We start from the raw sequence: 12065 nt of genomic DNA on the forward strand, positions 1-12065 counted from the left end.
TGCCTGTATTTAGTAATTACTTTGTATTCTCATATTTGAGTGCCTCAGCCATTTTAGGAATTAATTATATGTTCATGGTATGAAGGTAGTAACTAATAACCTTCTATAGTAGGCTAAGCTAGCAGGATCACCGTACCCTTGACTGCAATAAGGGGCTGTCGTGTTGTATCGTATTTGCTTAGCCCTATGGACCATTATAGGGCATTAGGGCTACATGCTCCTACCACAATGGTGCTCGTGGCCTATGTTGGAGTTGGACTGTCCCGGAGCCTGTGGCATGAGCATGTACGAATATGGTCCATGGACCAACGTGATACAATCTTGTGTCATATGGCTAATCAACATTATTAACATAATCCCACAGTATATACTCTGCATTTCTTTATATGAATACTTAATCATCTACTCTCTCCATTCTAATAATGTGTCTTGTACACTAGAATTTTAAGTAGCATATACTAGTAGAAAATTTTCGTTAAATGATCAAATAATATTTATGGAGTTGATGGTACGTATATGGTATATAGTATTCATACAAGCATACTCTTGAGATATATCCCGTAACAAGTTTTTCATTATCTGACTGGAAAAAAATTAATTATGGGAGAGATTTGTTCAACAACTAATCCATTGCTCCAAGCTATTATTTATTACAAACTTCATGCCTACAGAAAATTTAAGCAAACAAAAACAGAAACAAAAGGGGATATATAGGGGAGTGTAACATTGTTTTTATCATCAAACATTGCAGAAATTTACATAAATTAGAAGAAAATCTTGAAGAAAGAAAAATTAACACGTTCATGCCTTAATTCATTCTTCTTTCAATTTTCTTCAACTGATGCATTCATCTGAAGCTTCTTTGCAATCTGAACTCCAGATTTCAAACGTCTACTTCCTTTGTTTTTTTTTTGTTCTTTACCGTCCGTACAACTCCAAAAATTCTATGTTGCAAAATGCAAGCCCATTTTTTTAATGAATCTCAAAAGAATCTTCTCGATCTTCAATGAGTATATTCCAATGGAATCTATCAAGAAGCACCAATAAAAAAAACTTATTGAGAAGTTAGCATTTAGGTAGGTCTTTTGGAGGTGGCACAATTGACTCGTTTGGCCCGTCCCCATTCTCTATTAAAAATGCCATCTTTAGTCCCCAAGAAGTGTGTACTTCTAGATGACAGTGCATGAACCAAACACCTGCATTCACCATTTAATAATGTTAAACCCGTTAAGTAATAACTCAAAATTCTTTTTCACTCCTGAATAGGTTTATCTCGAGATTTAAATAATGTGAAAATTTCAAATAAGATCTAGCAATTCTTTGTATAAATATTCTAAGAGGACTTATTTTCTACACACGTGTTACATAATTTAAAGCGTATGATTAATTGGAAAATTGTCATGTTACTATACCTGGATTATCAGCTCGAAATCTTATAGCAGTCCATCCACCGGTAGGCACATCAATTGTGTTCCTCTCAACAGGATCGACGAGATTGAAGCTCTCGGGATCCTTAGTATCATCGTAATTACCTATCCCCATACCAACAACGAAGAAATTGAACCCGTGCAAATGGAGAGGATGGCTTTCAGGTGCTATGAGGGAAGTGTCTTGGAGTACAACTTGGACCGTGGCATTAAATGGTAACCTATAAACCTTAGTACCATTCATGGTAGCCAAAGAGCCAGTAAAATTTGAAGTAGTATAGTTGAAACTTGTAAGAGGCCTTCCTGGAAAATCGTCAGTAAATACTCCCTCTATTTTGTAATAATGAGCCTGGAGCAATGAAATAGTTGGCATAACAAACGTGACATTGTTAAAACTAGCTACGAGTTTACTACCATTTAGACATGTTTGACACGGGTTAACCCCTACACTCGTGGTAAACAATAAGGAATGATCAATGTCTAAGGGGACTTTCGCGGGGTAGTCTTTTGAATTTAGACTTCTAAGGGCGTGTGTGAAATTTAATTGAGCCTGTGTCGCGTTTAAAGGTGGCATTGTAGTTAGGACAAGGCGCGAATTAGCTAGCCCACCCTTGTAGCGCAAAAGGCCATAGGTGGTTGTGTTATCAACAGCAACAGGCGCGTCCATAAAGGAGGAAATGCCAATCAAATATTTGCCGGTAGGAGATTGATCGGCCTTAAGAAGAGCATTTGTGGTTTGTCCCGGGGCAATGTAGATAGTGTCTGTTGTAAAAGGTTTTGTGTAGCTTGCATCAACTTCTACCACGGTAAATTTGTGACCGGCAATTCTGAAAAATAACTCGTCATTGATTGCAGCATTGATGATACGTAATAGGTATGTTTTGCTATGCTCAACATGTAGGGTGTAAGTACCTGCACAATAGTTATGGAATTGAATTTGTGATTGTAAATGAAATGTTCCTAGGAAATTTTTTTTATTTAGGCAATTTTTGGTAGTATCAAGTACAAGTACCCTGAGTAGAGATTGAACAATTTCGAACCGGTCCAGTATGGCCATTTATGGTATGTGAATCTGATACATTTGGTGGCATACCAGATTGTGTAGCTTGATTAATCACTGCCTCTGTATCTGCTTTCCACCATTCCCCTGCAATTCGTGGTAGAAGCAGCATATTAAAGCTTAATTCAATCAAAATAAGCAAATTAATTTATCGATCACAAGTCCACAACTAGCATGTACGTTCTTTATTAGGTGGGAAGAAATAAGGGGATCCCAATCCGCCAAAAAACATCAGTCATTTGGTTTTACATTAAAATCAACCAATATGTTAGTTTATCCCGGCCATAAAATTAGGTTGATGAGAATTGAACCTGCGAACCTCATGATTGAGAGTGGATTGATCCATTAATTGTTCTACTATACAAGTTGAATTACTTCAAATTGCATACTTTTTGATGGAACATATAACATGACAATTGTTGTTGGGCCGGTTTAGTAGGTCCAATGTCGTCTTCCAATTATATTCCAGAGAATATTAAAGAAAATGTCAAGGAATACTAATTGCATGGGAGTGTGGGACTTATATGACATTGACATTATTTAGTACTTCGTGCAAATTAAAAATCTACTTAATTTATGTAATGACATTGAAAGTTTAAGTAAAATATGAATATATTGTCAATAATAAGGTATTAAAGCCTCACCTAACACAATAACTTTCTCTTTGACAGGATGTGGGAAAGGGTATGGGGTGCCTTTCTTAGGCAATATAACAATGGCTCCATGTAGGGTTGCTCTTAGCCAAGATATATGTGCGTGCCAGAACAATGTTCCTCTTTGACCTATAATGGTGAAGTTGTAAAGATAGCTTTGTTCCGGCTGGATAGGACATTGTGCTACATATGCTGGACCATCGGACCACCCAGTTCTAAGTTGTCGTATACCGTGCCTATAATACACACAGATAATTACATCGTAGATGATTTGTTAGTCCAAAACTTATCTAATAAATTTAAATCATTAATTATGTGTAGAGACATAATGAGGATAATGAACGTGATTTAAAGGTTTAGAGTGTTACCAATGTATAGTAACGTTGTAATTGATGTTATTGATGACTTTGACAAGAACGTTGTCACCCTCCCTTGCATGGAGTGTTGGCCCAGGAAATTTTCCGTTTACTGTAGCAATAGCCTTGGTGGAACAAAGTTTTGTGTAGTTCTTCATGACTACCTATTTGTGCCAGCATATAGGAATAGGAGATTAGGAGCTGAGGTTAATTTTGCCCATCATTAGAATAATACATAGCATGTCAATCATAGTTTTTACAAACAATATTGTAGGAATTTGTATATTTCTTTGAAAGACTTGTAGGAATTTGTATATCGTTACCTTAACTTACCTTACCCAGGCCAAAACCATTTATAACACGCCAATTTATCCTTAACAAAATCCACAATAACAATTGTCCAACTTAAATTAATTTCCTCTAGTACAAATGAGCTAGAGACCTTGTGATCATATATAGTTGAAACACACTGCTTCACAAGCTCACATCATTGGAAATTTTCATTTATAATTTGAAATTTTTGATAAAATCCCTAAGTAGCCTCTTTTTTTCCAACTATATCGGAGTAACTCTTATTGCATTGGAAAGGATTCATCAAAAAGTCTTGACTTTCATAGTAAGTGAAGCATAACACTAGCACGTAATTATCATTGTAATTAAGTATGTCACGTACCTTGAAGTTGTAATGCCTAACCGTGGCCTCTGCCAGTGCAGGAAACATTAGTAGAATAACTACAGCATGAATCCAACGTTCCATCCTTCCCTCCCTCGATTTCGATACTTCCTTATTCATTCTCCTTGTTTGATTTTTATGTGCAATTTTGTTTTTCTTAAATGGAGGATTTGAAACGTATTATTATGTACTAATATATATTTGGTAGATTTAATGTTCATCCTTTATCTAGAACTTAATAAGTATGCAATGGTCTGACTCCACGGCAGCGTAGATCACTACAAATGAGATGCAGTGTCATTTTACTTGAGTAGGTAAGTGAATTGCCATCCATGGTGTATGTGTGTGTATAGTTCTTAGACTTGTATAGTTTTCCGCCATTGAGGTTTCTTACATGTTACATAAAGTTGGTACTATTTATCGTATTACTTTGATTTTAACAGCAACTATCTATCTCGTTGCCATTTCTACTACTAGAAGTCTAGAAGTATATGGATACATGACAATAGTCAATAATCTTTCCAACAGTCGAGCTACAAAAACTAATGTGGAACGGAAGGAATAACTGTTTTCTTATGCACCTTATTTCCACTTATTTGTGAAATTTTTTTAAGTTATGATAAGTTCATAAAAAATAAGGGCTTTCAAATCAAATTTACGACTAAAATTTCTAAGTTATGATGTGCTTTTACAAAAGATTATCACTTTGCAACATTTAAATTTGTTTGAGCATATGTCAAAAAAATAATAAAAAAAAAAAGAAATTATTGGTATATATGCTACAAATTCTTCAGCACAGCAGCTTGCTTGTTACTTTTTTTTTTTTGAAGAAGCTTGTTACTTAATATACACACAAATATCAAAGTCTTAATTAATACTCACATTTGAAAATTCTCTGTTCGTTGAGTACTTTATCATATTGGAAATAAGGAGCACGCATAAAACATTGTAAAAATGGAAATTAAGTGGTTGAATTGCAGTAAAATCTAGCAAGAACCAATGAACTTAAAATAAAAAAGTGGGAACAATTAGAAGAATTGCCCTATTTGTTGGACTGTTTGTTTCATGATGTGTTAATTCATCATTTTGAAGGCTACATGAAAGCATTAATTAAACATTAAGATGGGCTAATTAACAGCTTAACTTTTGATTGATATCTCAAAGCTTCTTAGGTGCTTAATCTCTAGTGGATTGAACCCTCTTAATCACTAGTCATATCACTAATTTACATTTGGTTGTGCAGTTATTTTCAAGAGAAAGAAAGATATAGTTTCACAGGAAAATTAATTTTTAGTAGGAATTTTCGATGGTGTTCGTTTCGATTTTGCATGATTTTCTCTGAGGTTAACAGCTTATCTTCCTCATGAATCAGTTTTCAATTTCTGTATGATCTTATATTGATTATCATGTACTTCCTAGGACGAAAACAAGCCAAGTAGCTTAATTTGTTGAACAAGCAAGTGAAAGGGGAGCAAAGTTTAAGCAACATTATGGCTTTGCATATATATGCACCTCTCATATTGTTATGCATCATCATATCTTTGTTAGCTTTTCAATTCACTCCAAATTGATCATGTCAGATCGTCATCTATTGTTAGTGAAATATGATATAGACGGAATCTGAACCTAGGTATCGTGCCATATACCTATAGATTTTATGAAATAAACCATCAGCTAGAAATTTTTCTTAGAGATAAATTTGAATCATAGATTGGATGTAGTGCTCTTGAAACAATCTGCATGCCTGAAGAATTGTATCTGAGAAAATTTTCAAACATTGATTTAGATGGGTCATTAAAAGATGTATAAGTATTAGACACATGAACTCATTTATTTTTTAAGAAATGTATTTTTCATTCGTTTTTCATTATCATGAATATAATTAATGCAACAAGAAAGCACAGCTGAAATGCAAGAGCCATATAATTAAAGGACGTAAACTATAGACAAAAAGGGGATATATGATTAAAATTGGAACATAACTAGCTTATTTAAGCAGCTGCTCCAACAGGAACTGGCTCCTCTAGTCTAGAAGATCCATATAGTGTCTTCTCAAACCGGATGATCTCGTTCTTTGAGCCATAAGCAACTTGAGTTCTGTCATCAAGGTTTTGGACTACAATGTCCAACACAGACTTGGTTCCATCACTGCTGTGACCGCCAGCCTTCTCGATCAAGAACCCTAGTGGAGCTACCTCGAAAAGCAGCCTCAATTTTGCTTTGGCTGAAGGTGATGCTACATTTGTGAATATACCTTTCTCCTTCACTATGATCTACACATATAAATAGAGTTACATGTTAGTGTTACTCAAATTTAGGGTTACAATGTGCATCATATTTTTACATGTTAGTGTTACTCAAATTTAAGGTCACACCACAACCACACTATAAGAATGAGAAGAAAAAGGATGTTTCTGAAACCTGGTTAACATCAGGAACCATTCCTCCTGTGTATCTCAAAGTGTATTTCTCTCTCACGTAGTATTGGATCAGCTGAAATACAAAAGAAGTTAATAACATGGGTTAAAATAAACACATTCTAGAACCATATTAAGTAGGTAGTTTATACATGACCCTAAATGAAATAAACGAGTCAAGATCGATCACCTTGTCGTAGTCAGGATTGTCAGAAGTGGCTCTCAAGTTTCCAGGGCAGAACAACTTTCCTTCATTAATTTCTGTTGTTTCCTTCACATGTTGCCATTTTCCTAATATTGCAAAAACAGGGGATTTCAAAACAGAACAAAACAGGGGTGACATTCTTACTCACCAAGTCATTGTACTAATTACTAGTAATATGATCAAGGTATGCATGGAACATTCTGAATTATTTTCCAGGTTTTTATCACAAGATACGAACCTTCATCGAGAAGAAGAAATTCATGGGTGCCGGGGTAGTCTTTAAGAGCCAGGACATATGTAGTCCTAGGACCATAAATTCCCATTGCAGCTGCCACTTGATCTCTGCCTGTTACACCAGTTAGCTTGTCACCTGGCCATACTCCAAAAATGGTGCCAACTGAGAAATTGGTATCGACGATGCTGGAGCCATCAAGGGGGTCAAATGCTACACTAAATCCACCTATAATGTTTCAAAGAATCATGAAGAAAAAGTTAGAACCTTATATCTAGGTAACAAAATCAAAACAAATTCAATAAAATTGGTTGAAGAATTGAGTAAATAACCATCAACTGGGCCTCCCATATCTTGAAGCTCAGGAATTTCTTCTGAACAAGCATACTTGCAGAAGTGTGAGTAGTTCAAGGCCTGCATTAGCACATATCAATTCTATTAGTTTCATGCAGGATATTCTTCAATGATGAGTTCTCAATAATAACGAATACATCTTTATTTCCTTTTCGGGATCCATAGGAGGCGAGGCACAATAGTTGAAAACATCTCATCTTAACCATTAGGCCTGAATTTCACTAGCAGCAAATATCATGACAAGGCAATGTCTTAAAGATACCAGTCATGCAACCACAAAGGATGACATAGTACTCCGGAATCAGTCTTAACAAGCTCTTTCATGCCTTAACGTTACAATAGATTCCGTTTATATAATGTAGGACACAATATAAAGACCGTTTCAGACTAATTTTTGTGACACATTCAAAAGTTTCTCTTAGAAGAAAAGTCATGTCAGAATAAATATTTCGGCTGGTATCACAAATTCACAACTAGTGATTGTAAAGGGCGTTTCATACAAGATTTTACCCTTTTAGTGTGTAGAATCAGAATTTCCTACAAGTTCTCAGTTATATGCATATCATATGATATCTAAGATTTAACATGCAAAACAAAAGCAAGAATGTCATGAATCAGTAACGAGTAATAACCTCGAAAAGAAGCTTGTCAGCAAGCACATCAATAGCAAGCTGTTCATCTCCAAAAGTGTTAACACATTGAGTTCCACCACATGAAGCTGTCCTCACTTTAAAGCCAATAGTCCTCAATGCTTCTCCCATGCACATCAGCACTCTAATCAGCCCTTTATCTGTGGTTGCTTTTGCTAGGAACTCCTCCTACATTAATCATTTTATAATCCATTGACAATAAAATTAATCAATTCCGAATTCTTAAAAACAAATTCCAACTGCTAATCATAAGTAATGTTAATTACTTTAAACTTACCAAACTGTCACCAAGTTCACATTTGCCTGCTTGGTGACCCTAACTGATGACTTGGTTGTCATCCGCAATGATTCTCCAAAGAGCGAGCTTGATTTTAAACTCTACATATAAATAAAACATGAGTACCTCCAATTTCTGCATGATTGGTCTATACACATAACAATAATTTAAAGGTGTCAATATAACACAGTAAAAAGATTGTACGTAGTTCATCACAATCCTAGTACGTCAAATTTCAAGAAAAATAAGTCCTGATAAAGGCTGATCAAGTTATAGATAGGTAAAAAAGCCGTTGCCTAAGGTTGTAGCGTAAACTAGATTATTGTTACGACCATAGAAAAAGTAATCATGTATATGAATGTGCAAATTATTAAACATATATAAACCTTAGCAATAGCATACCTTAGGGTTGAAAGATGAAGGCAAAAGAGCAGCTGAATGCTGAGAAGAGACTCTAGGGAGCAAAATGCTTCTAGAACAACTAGCCATGCTGGTCTCCATGGTTAACTGCTGTGATGTTCAGAGAGATTTGGCAGCAGAATATTGAGGGAAGGAAAGACAGTAGGATTTTGGGAAGTGAAAGAGTGGGATTTTAGATAAGCAGTTAATGGGTTTTTGCCACGTGTCTTTCTTCCAATAAGATAGAATAAAAAGCTCAAGGATTGAGTGAATTACCATCTCTCAAATTTATGTGGTTATATATTATTGCCATTGTTTTAGATAGGTGATTTTGATTTTAATGAAAAATGGAAATGTGGACCCTTGTGATGAGTTTGTTTTTTTAATCTTTTTGAACCATATGATTGAGGTCTCAAATTTGTTTTTGTATTATCTTTTATAACTAGCATTGGAATTCACTTTAGCATATTCTGAAATATTGAAGTGAGCTGAGATGAACTGAATTGAGCTGATTGGAAGTGAACTGAAGTGAACTGAACTGAACTGAATAGAGCTAAAATGAATTGTTTATGAGAGAAGGAAATTAGGACTGGACTGAACTGATTGGAATTGAACTGAACTTAAATTAAGCTGAAGAAAACAGGCTCTTACATTTAGTGATAATCTAATGGGAAGAACAACACCACTTTTTTTATGTACATCCGGATGCACATAAAGATAGGTGCACCCAAAGGTGATTGCTCATTTAATTTAATCTTTCTCTTATAAATTTTTAAAAGGGTATGAATACTGAATCTACAACCCTTAAAATGTTTCACTTGTTCCCCTTATGAATAGTGCTCACATGTGTGATTCACATGTGTGAGTGCTTTTGTTTTTTTTTTTTTCTTACTTTATCTATTTTAAAATCTATTTTAATCTATTTTTTTTTTTAAAAACAAAAAGGGGTGGACTTTTGACTTGGCAGTGTTAGTTTTAGCATTGCCTATGTGGCGCCTTGGAGGGGACATGTGTCTTCTTTCTCTTTTTCCCTCTGTCACCTTCAACCTTTCTTCTTTGGTGATTCATGGAGACATGCAATCTTTTCCTCTGAATGCACCTTCCCGTTTTTTTCCTCCAATTTGTTTCCTTATTTTTTTTTTTCCTTTTTTCACTCCATGGTGATGCTGACTTGATATTTTTTGCCCCAATTTTCTTTTCTAGATTTTTGCTTCTTCTCTTGAACTCTGTATGATGAAGTTGACACAACACTATGTGTCGACCTTCTATGTGGTTTCACCGGCTTCCTCACCTTCTGCAATCGATAAAGCAAAATCGCAGCTTTTCATCAATGGCTACAAGATGTCAAAATACTTACCAGTTCATCATTATTCATTATCAGAAGGTAAATTGTATATATAAGCATTGGGTTTTAGTTTAGATTATATGTTTGCCCTTTATACATTGATATAGTAAAATTTGTTTTGCATTTGACTCAAATTTTCTGATTTCATACCTTATATATCTATATATAGTTATTAAAATTAAAACTTGTCTCTATTATAATTCATTTTATCATCAATATAGGGTAAATTGTATATATAAGCTTTGGATTTAGATTACAACTTGTTCATATGTTTGCCCTTTATACACTGATATAGTAAATTGTATATATAAGCATAGGATTTAGATTATTACATACCTTAATTATTATAGTTATAATTCATTTAATTAAAACTTGTCCCTTTGTAGTATATATGCTTGCTTTGCTTAAAATTGCTGGTGTTCTCGAGGCTTATGTTGAGCTTATATAGAAATCAATGAAAATGACATTGACTTCTTTTCTATCTATCTATATATTTATCACTTTAGGTCCTAATCCAATTCCAAATCATATCCAAATCCAAAATCCAAAAAAAAAAAAAAAAAGGTAGAAACCAGCAAGAACTCCAATTTTTGCTCTTACATGCACTATATTTAATTATGCTCTTACACAAGTTCTAATTTCCAATTTTTGATGTTTATATTATATTGGTTTTGATATGGTTGTTTTGTATAATTGGTTAATGAGTGATAATATATTAATTGGCTAGATCACTGATTGTAATGTGATGGTTTGTGCAGGCTTGTATTGGGGTTCTGTTTGCTCTGGCTTTGTTGGCTGGTGTTGGGGGTCTTGTTTTACATCTGCTGTCCAGAATTATTGGTATTGTTTTTCTGATCTTTATGCTATTTGCTTTTCTTTACTATTGCTTGTTTTCTTTACTATTGCTTATACATTGTATGGTAGTTTTTTTTGTTCTAATATGTGCTTGGTATGTGATACATGTTGTATAGTTTTTTGGGTTCTAATATGTGCTTGGTATGTGATACATGTTGTATTTCACTATTGTGTTCTGTTTATATAAGGATATTAACTTAAATGTGTGACAGTGATACCAAATTCTGTTTCATTATGGAGTAAGTGCCTGTTAGATTGTGGTCCTTTTTAATGGTGTGTGCTTTCTTTTTAGGCTGACTGGTAGTTTTAGTGTATGTTTCTAATAGGGCTTTGCTTGTTTTAGTTTAGGATAGGATTGATTGGAATGAGGTAGGTTATGTTGTAGAATTAGTGAATAGGAACAATGTTAATTGTTTAATCCGTTGGGCATGCGCACAGGTCATGGAGCTAGAGTCTCGCAAGGTCTCTATTTCGTACTGTTGCTTGTTAAGGCAGGTTATGGATCACCTGCAGTTTCCACCTCCTGTTTATGAATTCGTGAACATTCATAAGAATCATGTGAAGTTGCATGTGGAAACAACGGACCTTGGATTTTCACACACCTACACTTTTGATGGTGGTGAGGGTGAAAAGTTGGAGGCTTCATCTGAAAAAGCGGCAAAGGATGCTGTCAGACACTTGAGGCTAGAGTTTGACCTCTGTATTCATGATTGGACGAGTACTAAGATTTGGATGTACAAGCGTTGCGAGGTGCTGTTCCAGCTGAAGCATGATGCTTTGGAGTCTAAGGAACGGCTGCTGCAGAAACCACCTGTTAATTGGCTTAGTGCTTTCCCTGAGAAGGCAGGTGCTAAGGATGTCTTTATTGACTACTTGGATGTGCTGCATGTGCTGACTGTAGAGACTTGTGCACGAGTCTCAACTATTGAGTTCTCTGAGCTTGCACTGCAGGGGTATGTGGCATGGCTTACAGTGTATTGCCCTGGAGAAACAGTTAACATGGAGTGTATAATTAGTGACATATGTGTTGGTGAGGCAGCTGCTAGACAAAATGCTACTGTGAAGGCTGTTTCTTTCCTCCAGTGCAGGTATAGGATAGAAATAATTGACCTGAACTATGGCCATGAAAAATATGCTGGCATAAAGTGCTCATTGGCTCGAG

At 35.1% G+C, this 12065-nt stretch overlaps 1 protein-coding gene and 1 pseudogene across 2 annotated transcripts; both read right to left on the reverse strand.

Annotated features, from left to right (window-relative positions):
• Window positions 1–1065: 1065 nt before the first annotated feature.
• Window positions 1066–4253, reverse strand: LOC145594914 (laccase-22-like). The gene is made up of 6 exons (XM_081651265.1): window positions 4170–4253; window positions 3509–3660; window positions 3132–3376; window positions 2440–2574; window positions 1413–2339; window positions 1066–1196 (listed from the first exon to the last, which is right to left on the reverse strand). Exons 1-6 carry the CDS (start codon window positions 4251–4253, stop codon window positions 1066–1068), a joined length of 1674 nt encoding a protein of 557 aa, XP_081507391.1.
• Window positions 4254–6072: 1819 nt separating this feature from the next.
• LOC145594478 (sedoheptulose-1,7-bisphosphatase, chloroplastic-like) lies at window positions 6073–8917 on the reverse strand (annotated as a pseudogene). Its single transcript, XR_014102838.1, has 8 exons — window positions 8707–8917; window positions 8305–8405; window positions 8010–8195; window positions 7356–7437; window positions 7030–7251; window positions 6777–6877; window positions 6591–6662; window positions 6073–6442 (listed from the first exon to the last, which is right to left on the reverse strand). The product of XR_014102838.1 is annotated as a sedoheptulose-1,7-bisphosphatase, chloroplastic-like (transcript).
• Window positions 8918–12065: the final 3148 nt, after the last annotated feature.

The sequence above is a fragment of the Chenopodium album genome, chromosome 19 (genome assembly GCF_948465745.1).
Source record: "Chenopodium album chromosome 19, dcCheAlbu1.1, whole genome shotgun sequence".
NCBI lineage: Eukaryota > Viridiplantae > Streptophyta > Magnoliopsida > Caryophyllales > Amaranthaceae > Chenopodium > Chenopodium album.

Coding starts and splice junctions, on each gene's coding strand:
- LOC145594914 (XM_081651265.1), bottom strand. CDS start 4,253: ATGGAACGTTGGATTCATGCTGTAGTTATTCTACTAATGTTTCCTGCA. Junction 3,377..3,508: donor TACAACGTTACTATACATTG/GTAACACTCTAA, acceptor TGTGTATTATAG/GCACGGTATACGACAACTTA. Junction 2,340..2,439: donor TTGTTCAATCTCTACTCAGG/GTACTTGTACTT, acceptor ACTATTGTGCAG/GTACTTACACCCTACATGTT.